Source organism: Notamacropus eugenii, chromosome 3 (assembly GCF_028372415.1).
Source record: "Notamacropus eugenii isolate mMacEug1 chromosome 3, mMacEug1.pri_v2, whole genome shotgun sequence".
NCBI lineage: Eukaryota > Metazoa > Chordata > Mammalia > Diprotodontia > Macropodidae > Notamacropus > Notamacropus eugenii.
In genome coordinates, this window is record NC_092874.1 from 294,424,055 (window position 1) to 294,449,420 (window position 25,366).

At 43.5% G+C, this 25,366-nt stretch overlaps 1 protein-coding gene and 1 long non-coding RNA gene across 2 annotated transcripts in view; one reads left to right on the plus strand and one right to left on the minus strand.

Moving 5' to 3' along the window:
• The window catches only part of CYTH4 (cytohesin 4), a 40,488-nt gene extending 20,786 nt beyond the window's left edge, over window positions 1-19,702 (plus strand). The window contains exons 9-13 of the mRNA XM_072655972.1: window positions 6,198-6,309; window positions 9,449-9,525; window positions 11,017-11,088; window positions 13,052-13,206; window positions 13,922-19,702. Of these exons, the coding sequence (XP_072512073.1) occupies window positions 6,198-6,309; window positions 9,449-9,525; window positions 11,017-11,088; window positions 13,052-13,206; window positions 13,922-13,994 (489 nt within the window). The 3' untranslated portion in view covers window positions 13,995-19,702. The remainder of the gene's footprint in view (window positions 1-6,197; window positions 6,310-9,448; window positions 9,526-11,016; window positions 11,089-13,051; window positions 13,207-13,921) is intronic.
• Window positions 54-21,919, minus strand: LOC140534676 (uncharacterized). The gene is made up of 3 exons (XR_011977421.1): window positions 21,616-21,919; window positions 1,060-1,244; window positions 54-145 (listed from the first exon to the last, which is right to left on the minus strand). It is a non-coding gene; the product is annotated as an uncharacterized lncRNA (long non-coding RNA).
• Between the last annotated feature and the right edge of the window lie 3,447 nt (window positions 21,920-25,366).

A 25,366-nucleotide genomic window follows, 5' to 3' on the forward strand; every position in this document is an offset into this window, starting at 1 on the left:
CTGTCAAATTCAAAAGCTCATTGACTTAGAAAACCACAAATTAGCTATGTCACATTGCATTTTTATTTATTTTTGTGAAATATTTCTTGGTTGCATTTTCATCTGGTTCATGCTGCAATGGGGAATTTTGTGACCCACCTCTGCCCTAGGGGAAGAGGAATCAGAGGTCAGGATTTGAGGTCCTTACTCTAGTACTGACAACCCGTGTGACCTTGAACTTTGGCTTCAGTGAGAAGGAGAGCCACCGAAATCACTGATCTGTGTTCCCAAGGCAAACCAACATGCACCCCTCCTACTATTCAATTCAGTAATAATTCAGATTTGTATAATGCTTTAAAGTTTGTTAACTGCTTTCTGACATACGTTATTGGAGCTAGGATGAACCTTAGAACATGAAATGTCAGAGCTGAGAGGAGTCTTAGAACAGGGAATATCAGAACTGGCAGGGCTATTTACTTCTGTGTGACCTTGGACAAGACTCATTGGGTCTCAGTTTCTACATCTGTAAAATCAAAGGATTGAGCAGAGTGTCTCTAAGCTCCTGCCATCTCCACATCCCCAACTTCCCACTGCCCCAGACTTCATGTGAGTAATACGCAAGAGGCTGCCAGACGGGCCGCCCTAGGATCCCCAGTGCAGAACTAAAAGGAACCTGAGGGAGCACACCATTCAACCCTCTCCTTTTACAGAGCAGGAAACTGAGGCCCAAGGAAGGGAAATCATTTGCTCGAGGTCATACAGGGAGGATTTAAAGGTCAGGTCCTGGCCCTGCTGAGCTCTTTTCATACTACCCTGCCTCCCCATGTGTATGTGGTCCTGGAGTCAGGAAGATATGAGTTCAAATGCAGTCTCAGACCTTGCTGTGTAACCCTGGTCAGGTCACTTTACCCTCTTTGTCTCGGTTCCTCATCTATAAAATGAGCTGGAGAAGGAAATGGCGAACCACTCCAGTGTTTCTGCCAAGAAAACCCAAACTGGGTAGCAGAGTCAGACATGACTGAAAACTAAACAACAATAACCCTGCCTCCCAATAGATTCACCAGTTCTGAGTTTTCTCACCTGCCAAACAGGGGTATTAATCCCTGCACAATTTGCTTCTAGGAGTCACTGAGAGGAAAGTGTTTTGTCAACTGGAGAGTCCACCAAAAGATGGGATTCTGAGCCTATTTCCGCTCTCAGCAGCATCCATCTTTCAAAGGATTTACTCAACCTCTGCTTATTGGCTTTCCCCAAAATCCTCCCTTCTGTAAATAATAAATAACACACAGCATTATTAGAGAACCTTTAGCAGTTTTTCATATCCATTGTCTTTACTGAGATTCAGAACAGTTCCCAGAGTTAAATAGGACAGGGATTAACATTCCCATTTATGGATGAGGCAATCAGTCCATCAACAAACATTCATAAAGCACTTACTATACCAGATACTGTGGAGACAAAGAATGAAACAACATTTGCCTCCATCTAGAAGCTTGTACTACTTTCTATCAGAATCCAGAAGGAATTTAAAATTATCTACCCTTTTCATCCATCCCCTCCCCACCATTCTGTAGGTGAGAAAAGTAAGACTCAGAAAAGGAAGTGACTTCCCCAAAATCACACAGAGAGGAAATAGTAGAACTCAGGATATCTGACTCCAACACTGGTGCTCTTCCCTCCAATACCATGGAGGTTTAGAGAACCAAATGACTTGTCCAAGCTCACGCAGCCAACTAGTCCCTAAGCCTGGGCTAGCATCTGCATCCTCAGCCTCCCAACTCATTATGCCAATAAGGAAACAGCTAAATATTCATTCGGTAACAACCCCAGCTGCTGGTTTGGCATTGAAAGGTCTGGTGCTTGCAAAAACCCTGCAGAGGAATTAGCACAACTCCCACTGTCCCCCTTGTACAGATGGGCAAACTGAAACCTAGATAAAGGGACAGAAATGGACCAAGATCACACAGCTAGCCAGCAGCTCAGTTGAAGTTCTAACCTCCTGACTCTATGACCAGGGCTGACTGCACTGCCCTGGAACAGACTCCCTCCCTCTCACTGTGCCAGCTTCTTCTTGTTGCTTTTTCTCATTCCATGTTCCTGATTTCTTTCTGGGCATCTCCAAAGGTGGAATTTTATCATCTTTACTGACAGGAGTATCTAACATCTCTGCTTGATTAAATCTTGGTCTATATCTCCTGTGTCCTAGGGGGGAAATGTATGTGGAGGATGCAGAGTTTTTGCTTAATTCAATTTTGATACAACTCCAACTTTCTAAGGGGGAGCCACCTGTATTTGGGAGGTAAAGGAGGACTGAGGGACAGTAGGGAACAGATCTGGAAGGGCTACAATATCTGTATGAATTCTTTAAGCCTAGCTCAGGACTGCATTTCTTAGACCCCTTCTTACTTCCCACCAACTTCAGCTTCAAGTCAAAGGGCTGAATTAGAAGAAAAATGAACTGAGGTTTCCAGGAGGCAGATTTCAACTTAGTGAAAGAAATAGCTTCTCAACCCAGAGCAGTAGAATGAGCGGCCTGGGGAAGCAGAGAGATCTCCTTCACTGGAGGTCTGAGCAAAGGCTAGATGACCATTTTTAGGGACACTAGACATAGGATTCTTGTTCAGGTACAGGTAATACAGGATGGGCTTTGAGATCCTAGTGACTGAGATTCCCAGGCTCCAGATAGCATTTAGCCTAACTTAATTTTCCCAGGGTTCCCCAAAAGGGTCTTGTACTGTGGGTAACTTCACATTCAAATAATCCAATATAAAGCTTATCACTACATATGTATAAACCTATATCTGATTGCTTACTGTCCCAAGGAAGGAAAAGAAGGGAGAAATAGAATCTGGAACTCAAAACTTTAAAAAAAATGTTTAAAAAGTGTTTTAACATATATTTGGGGAAAATAAATATGATATATTAAAAGAAAAAAAATAAAGCTTATCACCTTAAAGCTGGAAGAAAGGATAGCCAGTCTGAGTGGCAGGAATAGTATTGAAACCCAGGTCCTGTGACTCCAAACTGAGTACCACCCTTTACACTGCACCATGGTTGAGGTGTTCCAACTTGTTCCAACATTCTTCTACCCTATCCTCACCCCACTAAGTACCAGGAAAGTTCAGCTTCAGTCAATGAAAATGAGTCAGGACATCTGTGAACTTCTTTTAAAAATTATTTTCATAAGTCTTTTTCAATAGAAATGGATTCCCTTGTAATCCTGTGTATTTCATTTTATTCCCTTATAAACATGTTTTTGAGAAGAGTTACAAATGATTCACCATACTGCCAAAGGGAACCTCAAATCATAAAATGTTCTGATCCCTTGGTATATAGAATGATGTCCAGGATGCTGAAGGGAGCGAAGAGACTCTATGAAATTCAGTTAGAGTACCCAGGGGTGTTTAGCCTGGAGAAGAAACCCATGATAAATGTCTTCAATTATCTAAAAGCCTATCCCATCCCACAGAAGAGGGATTGTCCCTATTCTGTGCACTCCCAGAAGTCAGAGATGAGAGCAACGGAGGAAGCAGGGGACATTACAGAGACATGAACTTGGGCTCTTCCAGAAGGAAAACTTCCTTACATCCAGAAGTATCCAAAAATGGAATGAGCTGCCTTGGGAGGTAGTGAGCTCTCTGTCCCTAGCAGTCTTGGAATGGAGGCTGGATTTCTCCTTGTATGGGAAGAGGACTGATGTTTCAGAACAGGGTGAGGCCAGATGGCTTCCAAGTTTCCTCCCAGTCACAGATTCTATAACTCCTAGGAACTAGGGATCACTACATAAGAGGCAGGGGCCAAGAGAGCTGAGAAGCAGAGCTTTCCTGTGTTGTGCTTTCAATAGACTTAATTATCTCCAGTAATTGCTGTAAGTATTGTGTCCTGATACTCCTTGGCATGCAATGCCAGGGAAGGATTACATGATGTTCTGATTCTCAGGATGCCTCTGGGGAAAGCAGTGGAATCAGGAAGTCTCAATGCCAGACCAACCTCACTCGTATGTTAGCTGTGCATTCTTGGCTCTTTCTGGGCCATGGTTTCTCTGCCCTGTCTGAATCACAAGCTTATTGGGAGAATCCAATAAGAGTACATGGGAAATTGTGGGTAAAGACCACCAGAAGTAGTCCTAGCCACACAGCTTTTCCACCCTCCTTGACTTCTTCACTGGTGAATTTCCACTCCGTGGATTCTTTCTCCTCCTACCTTTGCTAACACCCCCCCACACACACACACACTCCCATCTACATGGGCAACTGAAAGCAAGTTGGTGTCAGGAAACTAGTTATGACTCTTCACCCTACCTTTCACCTCCTCACCATCCTTGTGCCACTTGCAGGGAAGGCACCAGCAGAATTTGCATATAGTTCTTAATAAAGAACATATTTCAGGATGTTATCTTCTGTCTTAGATAGAAGGGGGGGGTCAGAGAAGAGAGGAGGGGAGAGGAATCAGAAGATTTTTTTTAACATATAAATGCCTATCTCCATATAGGCCCTGGTCTGTTCTCATCACAGAATCATTAAATTTTAAACCTAGTGCAGAAAGGAGCTTAGAAAATAGAATATTAGAATATCTATGGTCAACTTCACATTCAAATAACCTGATATAAAGCTTATGACCACACATGTATAACCTAACTCTGATTGCTTACTATTTCAGGGAGGGAAGAGGGGAAGGAAGGAGGAATAAAATTTGGAATTCAAAAGTTTAAAAAAGGTTTTAACATGTAATTGGAGGAAAAATAAAGTATATTAAAAGAAAAATAAAGCTTATCATTTTAGAGCTGGAAGGGAGGACAGCCAATCTATCCCCATCCTTTTACAGATGAGGAAATTGAGACCAGAGGAAATCAAATGACTTGCGTAGGTTCACCTAGGCATTGAATGACAGGAATAGTATTCAAATCCAGGTCCTGTGACTCCAGTTGAACATCACCCTTTCCACTGCCCCAAGCTCGAGGCTATGGGGAACCATGGGAAGGAACTTAGAACAGGGAATGTCAAAGCTAGGAGGAACCAGTCCCTTCATTGTATAGCTCAGGAATCCAGTGTCAAAAAGGGGACCAACTAGCTCACAATCACCCAGCAAATTTGCAGGTGTGCCCAGGTCCTGTACTCCCAAGCCAGGACTCATTTCTCTCCTTACTGCCAGGACCCAGCCCAGCTCCTCCAGCACAGATTTATCTATGTTCTGAATGACCAATTCACAGAACAACACTGGTGGGTGGGCATCCAGGGCAGGTGAGCAGTGAGGAAGGCAGGTTTTCCTGTGGGGGCTTGCTTGTAGGATACAGGCTCAACTGGATGATTTTTTGTCCCCCAGGGTAAGAGAAAAAACATGATAAACTGACCGCAGAAGCATCTGTGTGTTCTTGTGGCTTTCTGGGAAAAACCCTGAAAGCCTACGTGCCCCAGGTACCTTCCAAATATTTGTCTAGATTAGAAGTGTTGAGATTGCTTTCCAGAAGCAGAGCCCCGGACAAACAGGCATCTGGCCACGTGGGTATGTCAGCAGCTTGTTTCTGGGAGGGGAGCTCCCAGCTTCGCTGGCCTACTGACCTGTGCGGGAGGCAGAAGGGCTGTAGCCCTGTAAACAGAAGCCGGATTTCACTTTCTGCACCTCCCTCTCAGGGCTGAGTTGAGGGATCTGGCAGTCTTTGAGAGCCCCAGCCCTCCTAAGTCTCCAATGAGCCCCATCTGCCCCTGAAACCCACCTAAGCTGGCAAACCTTCATCTCTCTAGGGGATCAGCCTAATAAGAGCATTCATTTATTGCTCTGCTGTGTACAAAGGGCACTTCACACAAACCCTGGCAGGTGAGGGCTTGGAAGCAGAGGGATAGAGAGGGGAGGGGGAAGGGGTCTAGACTAGAGTTCCAGGGACAGCTCGGTCATCATACAGTTGTGTGTGTCTGGGCCTCAGTTTCCTCATGTGTGAAATGATGGGGAGATTGGCTTTCTGATCTCTCAGGTCCCTCCCAGCCCTATCATTCTCTGTTCTAAGGTCCCTCTCAGCTCTGACATTCCCTGTTCTAAGCTCCCTTCCAGCTCTGACATTTCATAATTCACCTCACCTGTCTGCATCTGAAAGTATGGGCAAACCAAAAGTTCCCTCCTCCTGAACACCTCTGGGCACAGCCCAAGTCCCACTCCCAGGGTCTTCTCCAGTTAGAGCTGAAACACTGTCAAGCTTTCATCTCTCTCTTCTCTCCTCGGAGCAGAACCTCTTTGACAGCATTAAGAGTGAGCCTTTCTCCATCCCAGAGGACGATGGGAATGATCTTACTCACACCTTCTTCAATCCAGACCGGGAAGGCTGGCTCCTCAAACTGGGTGAGAGTAATGTCCCCACTTCCCACCCCACCCCCTGCATTGGCTCTCCCTGGTGCTTCCCTCTAATGCCCCTTCTACCCTGGTGCCTCCCATCACCCTAAAAACACTTGCAAACAGATCCCCCCCAGCTTTGTTCAAAGGCAGTGTGGTACAATGGAAAGAGGCTTTGGTGTCTGAAGACCTGGGCCCAAATCCCACCTCTGACACTTACCCCCTGTGTGACTTCGGTAATTCACTTTACTTCTCTTCCTCCTCTGTAAAATGAGATTGACCTGGATGGCCTCTAAGGTCCCTTCCTGCTCTAGAGCTAGGAGGCTAGATATTTTCTCTGGTCTAGGGATTGTCAGAGGAAAATTTCCAACCTCTCTCAATTCAAATCTGCTGCATGCAGAGTCCTGTGTTCTATCCTGGGGAAGGTACAAGGTTGAACCATGACATAATCCTTAGAGGAGATGGTATAAAAGCAGGAAGAATATTTGCTCTGCATCAGAGGACCCAGGTTCCCATTCTGTCTATCACTCTTTGTGTGACCCTGTATAAAACACTTACTTCTCTAATTTGAAAAATTTTTCCTATCTCTGAAATGAGATGATTGGACTAAATGATCTCTAAGGTCCGTAAACCTATGGTCCTATGGATGGTCTTGGAGTTTAGAGACTAATAAGGGGATAAGAAGTCAATACAAGTAATTATTAGTATTCGATATTAGCATTAGATTAGTAATTAGTGTTAGATATGTTGGGACATGGAGCAGAATTGTCCTGGAAGATCTGGAGGAGATCACTGTCGCCCCAAGGAATCAGCGAAGGCCCCTGAAGGAGGTGCACAGAAGAGGTATAGATGAGGGGCGAATATGAGAATCTAGTTGTCGAGTTGTTTTTCAATTGTTTCCAACTCTTTGTGACTCCATCTGAGGTTTTCTTGGCAGAGATTTGTTTTGTCATTTCCTTCTCCAGTTCATTTTACAGATGAGAAAACTGAGGCGAACAGGGTCAAGTGACTTGCCCAGGGTCACACAGCTAGTAAGTGTCTGAAGCCAGATTTGAATTCAGATCTTCCTGACTCCAGGTCTGGCACCATCTAGCTGCCCTATTAAATTCTTACTAAGGTGTGAATAACTGGTTGAAAGGGCTTTCCAAGGTAACAAGGTTGGATTAAGAAGCAAAACTTTCCTTACTGGTCTATAGGCAGAGTCATAACTAAGGAGAGGTTATTGGAGATTTGATCCACGGCACTGAAATTTAAAAACTGCTGCCCCCTGATGAGCTTCTTCCCAGCACTCTCCACCCTGTTTCATTCCCCAGACCTAGCCACAGGTTCAAGATATATTAGGGGTTACACCTGACATGTCCTGGGTGGATGGGGAAGGTATCTCTCTTCCATTTGAATTTATCTTTAAAAGTTGACTTGAGGTCATGTTTATGAAACTAAAGCTGCTCTTTGCAGCACATTAACACCATCATACCATAGCTTTGCTTAGCCTCAGTGACCAGAGAGATGATCACAGCTATGTGAAACTCAATATGGGTTACCTTCCCACGCCTCATTTCTGAACAACCCGTAGGCAACATTCTGAGTTCAGAGGAGGGTGGGTAAGGAAGGCTGGAAGCAGAAGAGTCATGGTGTCTGGGGGAAAAAGAGAGGAGGAGTGGAGGGGTGGGGGAGAAGAAGGAAAAGCTGGAGCCCAACTTCAGACTAACCCACAATTGTGCAGCTAAGCACACAGTGGGTATCAGCCTGTGTGTTTGTGTAGGTGTGATGTGGTTTTGTTTCTACTAGTTCTGTAGGAGGGTAGAGGGAAAAGAAATAGAAGGAAAGAAAGAGGAAGAAGGAGGAGGAAGGGGGAAAGAGAGGGGGTGAGAAGGGAGGGGGAAAAGAAGAAAGAGGGAAGAAATAAAGAGAAAGAAGAGAGTGAGGAAAGGAAGAGAAAAGAGGGAGGAGAATAAAAAGAAGAGAAAGTAAAAAGGGAAGGAGATAGGGTAGGGGAAAGAGGAAAAAAGGAAATAGAGGGAGAGGGAGAGAAGAAAAGGAGAGAGGGAGAAGAGAGAAGATAATGGAAAGAGAAAAAGAGGAAAAGAAGGAGAGGGGAAGGAGAGAGAAAAGGAATGGTAGAGGAGGGAAAAAAAGAGTAAAGGGGGAAAGAGAAGAAGAAATAGGAAATAGTCAAGATATAAAAGAGAAAAAATCAAGGAAAGAGAGAAAAAGGATTGAGAATAGAAAGGAAAAAGATAAATATGCAAGAGGGAGAGGTAAGTGGAAGGAAAAGGAGGGGAGAAGGAAATGAATGGGAGGGAGAGAGGTGAAAAAAGGGGAGAGAGAGAGAGAGAGAGAGAGAGAGAGAGAGAGAGAGAGAGAGAGAGAGAGAGAGAGAGGTGAAAGCAGGCACCAAGGGGGAGAATTAAAACAGAAATGGGGAGGTGAAGGAGAGAGAAAAGGTAGAGAAAGGCAGCTGAGAAGAAGAAACCTAGGAAGAGGAGAAATCACGGAAGGGAGAGGGGGAGTAGGCAGATAGGAAAGAGAGGAGGAGGTGATAGAAAGAGAGAAGAGATGAAGGGAGAAAGAGAGGGGGAGAAAGGAAAGGAAAAAAGAGGGAGAGAGGAACTCTTTGAGGAAAAGAGGAGAGGATAAGCAAGAAGGAAGAGGATGGTGAGAGACAGAAAAATGGCAGATGTAGGATCACAAAGACTCCCATCTCAGGCTGGAGATGGGCACAGGCTGCTTCTAGCTGCTGCTGCTGCTACAGACTAAGGCTGACACTTGATGTTCTTCTGGGATTTGCCCTTCCTTCCCATGAGGCTCCAGTCTCTCCCCCTGCTCTGAGACTCTCTCCAGTATCTCTAGGCTCTTACACTTTCTATCAGCCGGGAGAAGAATTGTGTGTAGTAAGAGTTGGTCAGAGGCCTCCCTCCTTCACTGTTGGGTGGATAAGGGCTCTCAGGAAGTGCTGGTAGTGGGTGGAAAGCCATCACCTTCAGCTGGTTAGGGACTGTCATCCAGAGACAAATTCCAAATACCTAGGCTTTGGTCTTTTGACAGGGGAGAGGGTTCTGAAAAGACAGCTCCTTGGTCTCCTCCCCAGGTCTGGCAGGAGGTTCCAGGACTGCCCAACCATCTCATCTGCCTTTTGTTTTCTCTTCAGGTGGAAGAGTAAAGACTTGGAAACGTCGCTGGTTCATCCTGACAGATAACTGTCTCTACTACTTTGAGTTCACCACGGTAAGCCCTTCACTAATGGTAAAGTCCAGTCCTATAGCCAGAGTTCCCTCAGACCATGATGGCATCTGGCAACTTCATCCTAGTTCCAGTCAGAGGCAGAGGAGAGGAGGCACATCATTCCAGACATGGAGACCACTAAAGAGGAGAGGTGGAATACTGGAGTCCAAAAACTTCAAGAAGGCCTAAATAGTTGAAACACACAGTCCATAGTGGGAAGTAAAGTCAGGAAGGGGTCAGGGTGTGAAAGGCCTTAAATGCCAAGTCCAGAACGTTACAGTTGATCCTGAAGGGACTTACAGGGGAAAGAGGAGAAGAGGGAAATCAGGTGAGACTTAATTATTTTTTTAAACTCACCTTGGCAGAACTGAAATAAGAAGCGAAGTAGTTAGGGGTTCAGAAGAGAGTCAGATAGGGCTGATACAGAGATCAGGGAATCATCTATACAAGATGAGAATAATTGAACCCATAGGAGCTGATGAAATCAGTGACTAACAAAGTCAAAGGTGAAAAGAGAAGGGGTTTGGAGCAGAGCCCTGAAGGGCACTCACAGATAGTGGGCATCACAAAGATGAGAATCTAACAGTAAATGGAGGAACAGGAGTCAGACAAATGGGAGGAGACACAGCAGAGACACAGGAAGATGGGAGAGAGAGGCAAAGGGATGGGGCTGAATCCAGTTGAATTCACTATTGAATCCAGGAAGTACCTCAGTTTAATGGCTGGGGAGGATGCCAATAACTGAAATTCTAGGTTTCCAGAGTATCTTAACTGCATTATTCCTTTTAATCCTCATAACAATCCTGCTAAGTAGATGCTAGCTACTATTACCTCCATTTTATAGATAAGTTAACAGAGGAGCAGAGAAGTGACTTGCCCAAAGTCACACAGCCAGAAAATGGCAGAGGTGGGATGGACCCTAAATCTCATCAATTTCAGGGTCAGCATTCTTTCCACTCCTCCACTATGCCTCTCAAATGAAACCCAATGGGGTCAAGGAGTTTTCTAAGGTCCTTACAGCCTTAGTGAATTAATTAATCAATGAGTTAATTAATTAAAAAGTATTTATTAAGCACCTACCATATTCTAGGCACTGTGCAGGTCCTGAAGATACAAATACAAAGGTTACACACTCCCTTCCCCCAAGTAGTTTGCGTACTCTCTTGGGAGAATATCTCTACATGTCAATCAATAAAAAAATTTCTTAGGTGCCTACTATGTGCCAGGTACTGGGGACACCAAAACAAATGTTAGACATTCTCTTCCCTCAAACTGGGAATTTGGGGAAGACAACATATATGAGAGAGTGGTGACTGAGGTGACCATCTTTTCAGCCCACAAACTCCCTGACTAAGTTTCCTCCTCTATCCTTGCAAAAAGTTTCACCATGACCTAGGACAAGATCAAGGTCCCTGTCTACTCTCCTTTACCTTCCCTCCCTAGTGTTATTGGTACCAATAGCCTGAGCAAGAATATTCTCATTTTCTTTTCTAGGATAAGGAACCGCGAGGCATCATCCCTTTGGAGAATCTCTGTGTCCAAAAGGTGGATGATCCCAAGAAGCCGGTAGGTTTGGGGTGCTGAAAGAGGAACTTCAGAGATTATTTAGCAGAATAATTTAATAAATTCAGTTCTAGTTTTCTAAAACCTTGGTCAAACTCACTTTCTCATTTATCTTGATTTTTTTTTTTGCTATTTTTTTTTTTGATTTTCAAAACCTTACCTCTAGCTTCCTCCAGGACCTTGCTATCCCCTCTTTCTCATTTATCTGTAATTTCTGTCTCTCTGTCTCTGTCTCTCTGTAGCTCTCTCCTATCTCTTTCTCTCCTCTTTCTCTCCCTACTTCTCTCCCTCTGCAATGATTCTTCTCCATATGCCTACAAACATTGCAATAACCCATTAAAAACAAAGCTTTCCTGTTCCTCTATATCCTCTCCCTCAACCAGCTTTGCTGCCAAACATCTTGAAAAAGTTGTTTAAACCTAAAGTCTCCATTTCCTCCTAGAATCTTGCTGGAAGATATTGAATTTAAAAGTCATCTAGTCCAGAGGATCTTAACTTGAGGTCTATGAAGAAAGAAAGGAAGAAAAAAAGAAAGAAAGGAAGGAAGGAAGGAAGGAAGGAAGGAAGGAAGGAAGGAAGGAAGGAAGGAAGGAAGGAAGAAAGGAAGGGAGGGAGGGAGGATGGAAGGAAGGAAGAAAAATAAAGGACAGAGGGAAACTGCATTTCAATAGAACTGGTTTCTTTTATAGTTGTCTGTATTTTATTTCATGCATTTAAAAATATGATTCTGGGAAAGGTCTGGAGTTTCACCAGATGGACTGTCCACAGGGTCTTGTTTGGTTGGTTGTTTGTCCTTCATTCTCAAAGAGGACCATGACATGAAGATGATGACATGACTTGCAGTTAACTTTTATTTGAATAAAGGAGGGCTGTGCAAGGTCACCAGGCTCACTTTCTTTTCCTGAGCCACCGGGTCTATGATACCAAAGAACCCCCAACCCCAGACAGAATGGCATCAGCCTGGCATTCAAAGTCATGCAGAAAACAGTCTCTACAGCCTGATTTGACATTGCTGTGGTTGGGATGCTGGCCCCCAGAGCCAGGGGGACAGCCAGAGCTGTTCTAGTCAAACTAGACTATTGCCTTCCACCTCCATTTTCTATGCCTTTGTATAATCCTGCCTTCAGTACTTCGGAGGCTGAGAATCCCTGGGTCCCTTAATGGCCAGCTCAGCGGGGCATCTCTTATGTGAGACCTGTTTTGATCACACTCCCTAGTTATTGCTGCTCTCCCTCACTACAGGAAATCACTTTGTACTTATCTTTTTATACTTTTGAAAACACACACACACACATACTGATTCAGAGGACAGTATGTACATAGATAAGTGAATATATATTTAATATTCATATATTCATCATATATATATAATATATTCACTATATATGCATTATATATAATATATCCACTGTGTATTATATATATTATATATAATATGTTCACAATATGAACATATTAAAATATATTCTATATTTTATATAAAATATATTCACTGTATGTACATATATTTGTATATATTCACCATATATATGCATATTTCTTTATTTACTTGTCTATGTACATATTGTCCCCCTCCCAGTAAATGTAAGTTGTTTGAGGGCAAGAATTACTTCACTGTTATCTTTGTACCCTTAGGGTCTGACAAACAGTAAGTACAGGGAGGCACCACTGAAAAATGGGGTGGGGAGGGGGGAGGGAATCACTGATTCTGGAATCAGAGGACCAGGGTTCAAATCCTACTTCTGACAATTATTTGTGTGACCTTGGGCAGCCACCTCAGGTCTCTGTAAAATGGGGAGTTGTACCAGATGCCCTGGTCCTTTCGGTTCTATTGAACTGAATCCATCAACAACTAGTCCTGTCCATGTCAGTTGGCCATCCAGCTTTCTCTTGAAGATCTCCAATGATGGGGAACTCCACACTTGGTTCCTCTTGGCCTTACACTTTTCCCTTTTCCTCCATTCAGTATTGCCTGGAGCTCTATAACCCCAACTGCAAAGGCCAGAAGATCAAAGCATGCAAGACAGATGGGGATGGGAAAGTCGTAGAAGGGAAACACCAATCCTACAAGATCTCTGCAACAAGCCCTGAAGAAAGGGATGAGTGGATCAAGGCCATAAGGTATGGTCAGGGAATAGAAGGCTTGAAGTTGTGGAAGGAGTGATCCCAGAGCAGGTTTCACTCTACTTGGTTCTTCAGAACCTGATCTCTTGCCCTTTGCCCAATCTTCACGGAACCTCCTCAAAGTTAGGAGAAGACCAGACAGGGCAATTCTAGCCATCCTCCTACCATCAGACATGACAGCATCTTAATGGCAAGTTCTCCCCAGGAGGCTGTATGGTATAATGGGTAGCTTAGTGGCTCAGTGAATAGAGTTTCAGGCCTGGAGGCAGGAAGACCCATCTTCCTGAGTTCAGATCTGGCCTCACTTACTAGCTGTGTGACCCTGGGCAAGTCACTTAACCCTATTTGCCTCAGTTTCCTCATTTAGAAAATGAGCTGGAGAAGAAAATGGCAAACCACTCCAGGATCTTTGCCAAAAAAACACCAAATGGGGTCACAAAGAGTCAGATAGGACTGAAACAACTGAACAACAACAACATGGTGCAATGGAAGGAATATCAAATTTGAAATGAGACCTGGGTAAACCACTGAAACTCTGTGTCTTATTTTGTTCCTGGGTAAAAGGAGGGTATTGGGCTGATGGCACCTGAGGGCTCTTCCAGCCCTAGACCTGGGACGCTCTGACTTTGCTGATCTTGATCCTCTCTGATAAAGCAGCTCTCTCTACCCCCAGCCCTGACAGCTCTTTACTTGTCTTCTTTTCACTTTCCAGGGCCAGCATCACTCGTGTTCCATTCTATGACCTTATCTCTGCTAGAAAAAAGAAGATCACCAGCAAACAATGAGCAACCATTGGGTTGCCAGTTTGTCCTGTGAGGGCTAAGGTGATCTGTGATTCCAGCAGTCCCTGGAAACAACCACCTGCCTCAGCCCATCCTTTGGAGGGCCCTCTTCTACCTCAGCCTCCCCCATCCCACCTTCCCACAGGCTCCACTGGAGATGAAAAGAGTAGAAGTAGAAATGAGTGGGGAATTAAGAAAAGAAGCCACAGTGTGGAAGGAGCCAATCTCCCCTTCCTTGGCCTTAAATCTCTTTTGAGATTGGCCACGAAGGCATGATAGAATCTTGGCCTAGGAGTACTCATCCACACTGGCCTGAAGAGTTTGGAAAGGCTCTGTACTCGAATGCCCATTCTCTAGTCCATTCTCTCTTTGAGGGTCTACTGTAACAAAGAGAGTAGGATTGAACAAGCAGGAGACTGGGAAGCCTCAGACAGTGTTCTTGGGGGCACTCAGGATTGGACATAGGGCTCTGAGCCCAAAAGATATAACAAGTGGGGCAGAGCAACCAGGGATGCACACCCTATTGGGTGGGGAGTCCCCCTGTAAGAGCTCCATCTCCACTTCTGATGTTTACTATCCTTGGGATGTTGGACAAGTTAACTGATCTCTTTGATCTCTCTGAAGATGAAGGAGATGGACCAAGTGACCCCTGAAGTCCCTTTTAGCTTAAAGTCTACAATCCTATGTGTGCCCATGACCAGGGTCTTCTGCATATAGTCAGGGCTTGACCTTGAAGCCCTATCATTATCAGCACTTCCACACTAATTCCTATCTCCAGCTGAAGAGGCCACAGAAAGACTGAGGACAAAAGTCAGCTGCCCCCCCCCCCCCCCGCATTTGAGGAGCCTTTCAATCAAGGTCAAGAAGGAGGCACGGATATTCATGTCCCACCTTGAGTGTCTGAGATGCAAGAAAAGGAAGGACACTCCCTACCTCCATAGAAATTGACAATTGAATTGGGTAGCCAGCCTCCAACAGAACACAACCAACAGAAGACGAAATAGACCACCTCTGAATGTTTGCAGAATGGGGATTTTTTAAAGGACCAATCACACTCCATTCTCTGCCTCACAGAGGTAGATGAAGAAAACACTTAGGAAACTGTAAGCTATAAACTGTTAATCAATGCATAAATGTCAGCTCAGCTAACAATTCAATTCAACTAACATTGATTAAGGGGCTAACTTATGTAGAGCTATGGATTAGTTGTTAGCAAAAGATATGGAGTTTAGATAAGATATGGCTCTACCTTCATGAAGTCTAGAGTCTAGTGTGAGGTAGGCGTGGAGGAGGAGAGATGCATGTAGAGGGATCCATAACACATATAATTACATTTCATTAGATGTAATGTCAATGAGTTAATAGTTTTAAAAGGTAGCATTTTTCAGTGAGAGAAGCACTGGATTTAGTCAAAGTCCCCAGGTTCAAATCAATCAATAAGTATTTAGTAAGCACCTACTATGTGCCAGCCACTGAACTAGGGGCTGTCGACACAAAGACAGAAATGGAACTCTTCTTCCCTCCAAGGTGTTTTCATACTATTGGGGAAGACTGCATAAATCTGACAAGTATTTAGTAACTACCACTTCAAGATGGGTTGGTTGGTTATCCTTCATTCTCAAAGAGGACCAAAATGACATTACTATGCTAAAGTCAAGTTTTGATGTGTCCAACTGTGGTTGATCAGACCAATACGAGCTCAGAATGTTCTACCACAGGACGAGCCCAAAACTGGAGGAGACAAAGGCAAAATTGGCAAGTCTCCCTCCCCTCAAGTAATTCATGTTCCACTGGGAGAGACCACACATATATACCAAACACCTATATAGGTACATATAAAGCCTCTGCTTTACTACCAATGTGACCTTTGACAAATCATGTAACCACACTGAGCCTCAGTTTCCCCTTGAATAAAATGAGAGAGTTGGACTAGATGGTCTCCGGCCCCTTTCAGCTTTAAATATATGATCCTATAAGTGTCTTCAAGAGATGCTATGAAAAGTCCAAGGTGGGAAAGGCCATGATGGACCTGGGGAAGTCAGTGGAGATGGGAAGGTGACAGTGAAGGCATCCCTGAAGTGGTGGCAGAAAGGATGGGTAGGAATTCCACAGAGAAACAGGGATTAAAAAGATCTTTCTAAGCATGAGAATGGGGCATTTGAGAGAATCAAGATGCCCAAAAGCTAATCAAAAGAGTGTTTACTCCCTTCCCAGGGGTCTTATGGAGTCAGCTCCCAGGAGACTCTTCCAGGGAAAGGAGAGCTGAATCTCCTTCTGTTCAGGGCTTCCCTTAGGAGGCCAACTGAACTGGATGAGGCAAGCAAGACAAAGATGGCAGGGAACTCCCTGGAAACTTGAAGCCATAGGGAGAGGAATCATTATTATTGCCACTTACTTATAATAGAAATTACAAGGAAGAATATGTATTCTAGAGCAGTAGTTTGGAATTTTTGCTCCAGCAGTAAGCAGAAGGAAAGGTACCATAGGCTGATTGTGGAGCAAAGGCAGCACACTACTCCATGGAGAGGATTTCGTGGGGTAGAGGAAATTGTGAGGATCAAATGGGACACTACAGTAAATGTCATCAGCATCCTCTAAATTTCAAGCCCCAGAACAAAGCCCCAATCACCATATCTTTGTTATAGTTTTAATTCCTAAAACCCAACCTGAATGCCACCTCCTCTAAGAGGCCTTCCATGGGCTCCTCAAGTTGGAAACGTCTTCATGTAACTGTTTTATGCATTGGGGACAGGGAAGGGGTGAAAGCAGATGCTCTAGATCAGTGATTTCATCTATAGAAGGAGTTCCAGGTGAGGAAACTCCCTTCCCCAGATGCTTTCTCAAATTGCCTGGGGCACTAAGAAATTTAAGTGACTTGCCCAGAGTCACTGAGCCTAGGGAATAGATTTGAACCCAGAATTCCTGACTCCCAAGCCTGCCTTTATTATTATATTAGTACTACAATATTCCCTTCCCTTCTGTGCTGGGGACTAAGCCTACCTCCAACCTGCTAATGTGGCCACTCTGGGGTTCTGCTCCTGATTCCATGACATCTCTGGTATCTCTAGTGCTGGGTAGAAGCCCTGCAGAAAGCTGCAGAGAGTGGTCTGTGCCCTGGGCCAGTACTACTTGCCCTTGGCCTGATGCCCTGCCTTTGCCATGTCCCACTGACTTTCCCTATGCCCAACATACACTCTGAACCAGCAGACATCTTGTTTGTCACATTTTATCCACAAAGGAACTGGTGCCCAGAGAAGAAAGGGAAATCGAGAGAAGGTAGTCCTCTGAAGACCCAGGGTTGACTTTGTTTACAGGATTCAGCTCAAGAGTCAGTCCCATCTGGAAGCATCATCCCTGACCAGGATCCTGGAAAGGGAGATTTGGCGGGGTGGAGCCAAGATGGCAGAGTAGAAAGACACACATACGGCAAGGTCTCCCACCACAGCCCATAAAATACCTGTAGAGAGGGATGCTCAACAAATTTTGGAGCAGCAGAAGTGGAGAACAGCAGAGTGGAGGAGATTTCCAGCCCAGGGTGACCTGAAAGGCCCACGGGAAACATGGGTTGCACCAGACATGTAGCAGAGCATGGAGCACGAGCACGGAGCCCAACCCAGCCTTGGCTGCACAGCACATGGCTCACGAACAGCCATTGGGGGCGGAATCTCCATTCCCGGAATCCCCAGTCCCAGCAACAGCAGGTTCGAAGATCCCTCAACCCATAGGCACCAAAGGTCAGTGACGGGGTTTTTCCAGCGGGCCAGGAAGGGAGAAGGGCCTTCCCATAGCTCTGGCAGCAGCAAGCTGCCTCAGAGGCTACATGGCAGGTGCAGCAGCTGCATACATTTTTGGAGTGTAAAAACCCTGGGGGCACTGAAGAGCTGAGTCTTGCCTGCACCCTGTGTGGAGGCCCTGGGTGAGCTGGTCTTTGTCTCACACTGAATGGCAGCCCTGCCCATCCACCTTATCTGAAAATCAGCCTCCAGTGTTGACATAGGAACTGGAGGCCAGGAGGCTGTGGAGAGGTAACTGCTAAGATTCTGGGCACAAAAATCCCTCTCTGCATCCAGACCAGTACACGTCTGATCATGCCACACTGGAGGAACTGAGATCTGACAGATTCCCAAAGTATACCCTACTCTTGACAAAGGACCCAAAAGTCAAGTAACTGGTTGGGAAAAATGCCCAAAAAAGGGGAAAAAAAAATAAGACTATAGAAGGTTACTTTCTTGGTGAACAGATATCTTCTCCGATCCTTTCGGATGAGGAAGAACAATGCTTACCATCAGGGAAAGACATAAAAGTCAAGGCTTCTATATCCCAAACATCCAAAATAAATATTCAATGGGCTCAGGCCATGGAAGAGCTCAAAAGGGATTTTGAAAATCAAATAAGAGAGGTGGAGGAAAAATTGGGAAGAGAAATGAGAGAGATGCAAGAAAAGCATGAAAACTGGGTCAACACCTTGCTGAAGGAGACCCAAAAACATGCTGAAGGAAATAACAGCTTTAAAAATAGGCTAACTCTATTGGCAAAAGAGGTTCAAAAAGCCAATGAGGAGAAGAATGCTTTAAAAAGTAGAATTAGCCAAATGGAAAAGGAGGTTCAAAAGCTCACTGAAGAAAATAGTTCTTTCAAAATTAGAATGGAACAGAAGAAGGCTAATGACTTTATGAGAAACCAAGATATCACAAAACAAAACCAAAAGAATGAAAAAATGGAAGATAATGTGAAATATCTCATTGGAAAAACAACTGACCTGGAAAATAGATCCAGGAGAGACAATTTAAAAATTATAGGACTACCTGAAAGCCTTGATCAAAAGAAAAATAGCCTAGACATCATCTTTCATGAAATTATCAAGGAAAACTGCACTGAGATTCTAGAAGCAGGGGGCAAAATAAATATTGAAATAATCCACTGATCCCCTCCTGAAAGAGAACCTAAAAGAGAAACTCCTAGGAACATTGTGGCCAAATTCCAGAGTTCCCAGGTCAAGGAGAAAATATTGCAAGCAGCTAGAAAGAAACAATTCAAGTATTGTGGAAATACAATCAGGATAACACAAGATCTAGCAGCTTCAACATTAAGGGATCAAAGGGCATGGAATATGATATTCCAGAAGTCAAAGGAACTAGGACTAAAACCAAGAATCACCTACCCAGCAAAACTGAGTATAATACTTCAGGGGGAAAAATGGTCTTTCAATGAAATAGAGGACTTTTAAGCATTCTTGATGAAAAGATCAGAGCTGAAAAGATAATTTGACTTTCAAACACAGGAATGAAGAGAAGCATGAAAAGGTAAACAGCAAAGAGAAGTCATAAGGGACTCAGTAAAGTTGAACTGTTTACATTCCTACATGGAAAGACAATATTTGTAACTCTTGAAACTTTTTTTCAGTATCTGGGTAGTTGATGGGATTACACACACACACACACACACACACACACACACACACACACACGGAGACAGAGAGCACAGGGTCAATTGAATAGGATAGGATTATATCTTAAAATAACGAAATTAAGCAGTGAGAGAGAAATATATTGGGAGGAGAAAGGGAGAAATGGAATGGGGCAAATTATCTCTCATAAAAGAGGCAAGTAAAAGACTTTTCAGTGGAAGGAAAAAGGGGGGAGGTGAGAGAAAAAAACATGAAGCTTACTCTCATCGCATTTAACTAAAGGAAGGAATAAAATGTACACTCATTTTGGTATGAGAACCTATCTTACAATACAGGATAGTGGGGGAGGAGATAAGCAGGGTGGGGGGGATAATGGAAGGGAGGGCAGTGGGACAAGGGAGCACTCTTGGGGAGGGCTAGGATCAAAAGAGAGAATAGAAGCAATGGGGGGCAGGATAGGATGGAAGGAAATATAGTTAGTCTTACAGAACACTACTATTATGGAAGTCATTTGCAAAACTACACAGATATGGCCTATATTGAATTGCTTGCCTTCCCAAAGGGAATGGGTGGGGAGGGAGGGATGAAGAGAAGTTGGAAGTCAAAGTTTTAGGAACAATTGTTGAGTATTGTTCTTGCTACTAGGAAATAAGAAATACAGGTAATGGGGTATAGAAATTTATCTTGCCCTTCAGGACAAAAGAGAAGATGGGGATAAGGGAAGGGAGGGATGTTAAAAGGGAGGACAAATTGGTGATAGGGGTAATTAGAATGCTTGGCATTTTGGGGTAGGGGGAGGGGAGAAATGGGGAGAAAATTTGGAACCCAAAATTTTGTGGAAATGAATGTTGAAAACTTAAATAAATAAATTTAAATACAAAAAAATTTTAAAAAAGAAAAAAAAGAAAAGGGAGATTTGGCCCCAGTGCCCCAGCTGCTCCAGGGAGAATCCTAGAGGTGAGATAGGCTAAGACTAGCAGGGAGGAGGAGCCAGGGAGCTAAGGAGCTACCCCCAGGCCTCCCCTACATCCTCTATGCTCTCAGGCATCCCTCTCTCTGCTTTTTTCCTTTCCTGGCTCCCTCTGACCTCCCTCCACCATCTTCCCTCTCTCTTAGGCAGCCTCCCCTTCCACTCATGCTGGTTTCTCTGATTCCTTTCTCTGGCCTGCAGGGGGCTCCAACCACAAGCAAATATAAAGTTCAGAGAAGCCCAAGCACTGAAAATTGCTTGGTGCATCCTAGGCACCAGAGGGGGACTCTCCCTAACTAAGCCTCTGCCCTGGAAAGTCCAAGTATAATGGGGGACATAGAACTTGCTCACATGGAGAATAGTCAAGAAATTATCTAAGAAAAAATAAATGCAGCACAAATGCCAGAAAGGCAGGGTAGTGTAATGGAAACAACTAGATATGCTATCAGAAGACCCAAGTTTAAATCCTGCTACTTGGTGTCTTTGATGACTTTGAGCAAGCGTCTTCCTTTCTCCAACTCTCAGTTTCCTTTAGCATAAAATGAAGAAGTTTGACCAGATGACCTGTGAAGGTCTCCATCAAACTCTAGATTCAGAATGCTAAAGATCTTGGAAATGGAATTATTCTTGAAGGTCATCTCCCCCAGCTCATGGGGGTATGGGGGCTTGGGACAGGGATCCAGACTCCACTTGAACACACCTAGTGCCAGGGAGCTCATTATTTATGCATTGCTAGGACAGCACTAGGATTAGAGGGGATTCCTTTCCTTAACATTCCCAAAGTCATATAGAAAGTGACAGAGGCACTTTGAACCCAGACTAAATTGAAATCCAAATTCAGGGTTTCAAAATCCTCATGAAACCAAAATCTTCCTCATTCTAACCCCTGCCCATTGTTCCTAAAGCTCATCTGAATAATCCTAATCCCTCTCCACAAAGTACTTAAGTGGCACAGTGTATGGAGCACTGGACCTGGAGTCAAGAAGACCTGAGTTCAAATCTTGCCTCAGACACTTCTTGGTTGTATGACTGTAAGCAAATCACTTAACCTTTAGTTTGCCTCAGTTTCCTCAACTGAAAAATGGGGTTAATAACAGCACTTACCTTACAGGGTTGTTGTGAAGACCAAATGAGATATTTGTAAAGTGCATGGCATACAGTATGTACTATATATATCTATAGCTATAGATATATAGCTATAGATATAGAAATATATATATATACATATATGCTTAATCCTTTCCCACCTTTCTATGTAACAGCCTTTCTTTTCCTTGAATATAACTCTCAAGCCTTCTCTTTTTGATCATATATATCCCTTCTTTCTTCAAATGATTCTCAAAGGCCTTGGTCTCCCTTGCCTTCACCATCTTCCTTGCTCTCCTCTGAACTCTCTCCACTCTGTCAAAGCTCTAGCTACAATGTAGCTCTCAGAATGTACCACCGTCATCTAGACATGATCTGACCCAGGCAGAAGATGGCAGGAATGTGACCTCCCTAATCTTTTCATCTAGTCCAAAATCACATTAGAAATGAGCCTGGAGTCCATTAAACCCCTCAGATCTTTGGCACATGAAGGGATGTCCAACCCACTTCCACTCCCCCTCCCCAGCTCCATCATGGTTTTTGTGAAGTCACAAAAGTGCAGGACTTTATGTTTCTCCCTATTGAATTAGCTCTTGTTAGACTTGGCCTATCTTTACAATTTGTCCAGACCTTTCTGCATCCTGATCCTATCATCCAACATGTCAGCTCATATCTCCCTCTGCTTTGTGTCAGCCGTAAATTTGATAACTAGGTCCGCAGCCAAGTCTGATAAAGACGTTAAACAGATCAGGACCATGGACAGGTCAGGGAAGGGTTGCATGCCACAGACCTCCACATCAGATTAGAATTTTACAAAATTTAGAACTGGAAGAGATTCTCTGAAAATATATAATGCAGTCCTTTGTTTTATGGATGAGGAAACTGAGACCCTGAGAAGTATAGTGGATGGAAGCTTGGCATAAGAAAGTTGACTTGAAGTCAAGAAGACTTGGGTTCAAATACTTACTTGTCTCCCCCATCTGACAGGCAATGAAAAGGGCACTAGACCTGAAATCAAAAACATGTGGGCTCAAATATTACCTCAGACACTTACTCATGTATCTCTGAATAAAGTCATTTAATACCTTTCAGCCTCAGTTTCTTAATCTGTGACAACAATAGCAAGCTACTTAATAGAGCTGTTTTGAAGATAACATGAGACAATATATGCAAAGCATTTTGCTAACGTTAAAAGAATACATGCATTTTTAATTTGTTATTATTATTAGGAGCATAGCAATTGAACCAGAAGGAGATTCTGAGGTCATTTGGCCCAACCCTCTCATTTTATAATTTAGGAAAATGTTGCCCAAAGATGAGTGATTCAGGATCAAAGAATCATGTAGTTAGAGCTGGAAAGGAACCCAGAGGTCATCTAATCCAACTCCCTCATTTTACAATTGAGGAAACTAAATCCCTAAGAAGTTAGATGACTTAGGATCATAGAATTACAGCTCTGAAGCTAGAAGAGGATTTGGAAGACATCCAAGCTTGCACCTTCCTTTTACAAATGAGAAAACTGAGGTGCAGAGAGGTTAAATGACATGTCCAAAGTCCCACAACTCCTAAGTGCCAGCAGCAGGATTCACCCTCAGTTCTGATCCAAAACTGGGCAGCTTAGGTGGTGCAGTGGAAAGAGAACTGGGTCTGGATTTAAGAAGGTCTGAGTTCAAATTCAACATCAGATACTTACTAGCTGTGTGACCCTGGGCAAGTCACTTCACCTTAGTTTTCTCATCTGTAAAATGGGGATAATAAGACCTACCTACCAGAGTTATTGTAAATCTAAAATGAGATAATAATTGCAATGTGCTTAGCATAGCACCTGGTACATAATGGGTACTGCATAGAAATGTTAGCTAGAGTAAATACAGTGTTTTTTCTACCATACCAGTATGCCTCCTGTGGGTGTAGTGATGGTATGGAAAGAGTGTTGGATTTAAAATCAAGAGATTTGGTTCAAATCTTGGTTTTGCCACTTGCTATCTGTGTGACCTTGGGCAAGTCCCTTAAGTTCTTCAGGCTTCAATTCTGTCATCTGTAAAAATGAAAGGGTGGAATTAGATGATCTTTAAGAGAATATCTTCCAGCTAATCTCTGTAGGCCTCACTATCTTCATCTGAACAGTGAAAAGGTTTGACTAGATGGCCTGTAAGGACTTTTCTAGTTATGACATAACAGTATTGTCATCACATACCCATCTTTCTATTTTATCCATAAGGATGGTATGGAAGACTTTGTCAAATCCCTTACCAAAACCCAAGTGTGCTTTGGTTGGTCTAGCAGGGCCTTTGCACTAGACACTACTCACACTTCCTCTCACAAAGACTCTCTTTCCTGTTCCTCCTTTTCTTTCTTCCCTTTCTTCTTCTTCTTCTTCTTCTTCTTCTTCTTCTTCTTCTTCTTCTCCTTCTCCTCTTCCTCCTCTTCCTTCTACTCCATGTTCCTTCAAGACTCAGCTTGAGAATTACCTTCTATGTGAAGCCTTTGCTAATCCCCCCAACTGCTAGTTCTTCCTTCCCAAACCACCTTGCATTTATTGTATGTTTATCCTGTATGTATTTCTTTTGAATGCATACATGCTCTCTCCATGGATAGAATGTAAGTTCTTTGAGACCAGAGAATTTGTTTAAATAATCTTTAAGGTCCCTTCCAGCTGCACATATAAGATTCTGTGACATAACTGACCTGCCATTGAGGTTTTCATTTTATTTTTTGCCTCTATATCCTCAGGTCCAAATACATCATAGGCATTGTGTCCTTATGTCCGACTCTTTGTCATTCCATTTAGGATTTTCTTGGCAAAGATTCTGGAGTGGTTTGTCACTTCCTTCTCCAGTTCATCTTACAGATGAGGAAACTGAGGCAAACAGGGTAAAGTGACTTTACCAACGTCACACAGCTAGTAAGAGTCTGAGGTTAGATTTAAACTCAGAAAGATGAGCCTTCCTGACTCCAGGCCAAGTGCTCTATCCACTGTGCCACCTAGCTACCCTCAAAGGCATTTAATAAATGAATTTTGATTACAGATGCATCATCATGACTTCATGTTGACACGTGGCAATCACCATTTGCTTTTTCAAAGTATTCACAGATCATCTATCAATTTCCTAAACTATTCAAAAAAATTTGCCAGTGATGGAAATTAAGGTTACTGACCTTTTGTTGACTGCACCCACATTCTTTTCTTCTCCAGGATTTATCAAAGATTACTCATAGAAATTTAGCAGTCCCATTAAGTTCCTTTGGGCCATTTCTGGGCCCAGAGATGAGCTTACTTATTGATAGTTGCTGGTTGGACTCTTGTTATCTCCCCAGGGATCTCCTGGGGCTACAGTATCTTGTAAGCCATGTTTTGGGAGTCAGTTTGGCATAATGGAAGGAGTGCTGCTCCTGAAGAGCAGAGACCTGAGAGTCACAATTCCAACACTTGCTAGCTTTTCAGGAAAATCACTTAACCTATTCAGGCTGAACCTTCCTATCTGTAAAATCAAGGGGCTAGACTAGATTATATTTAAGGTCTTCTATAAGCTTTAACACTGCATTTCTAAGATCTCTCCCAACTCTGACATTCTCTTCTCTTATCCAGCTCAAACATTCTGTTCTAAAATCCCTTTCAGCTCAGAGATGGAGGTTAGTATAGCAAACAGTGATGGACATGGTTTCCCAGAGACCTAGAATCAAATCCCACCTGACACTTCTTAGCTGTGCAACCAATGGCATATCATTTTCCATCTCTGAGACATAGATTCCTCCTCTGTAAAAATGAAGGGGCTGGACTAGACAGCTTCTAATGTCCCTTTTTTCTCCAAATCTTTCATTCTGCAATCTGACATTCTTTACTCTAAGAGCACTTTTGGCTCTAGAGTCCTACAATTCTCAGAAGTATTAAAGCCATAGATACTCCTTGTC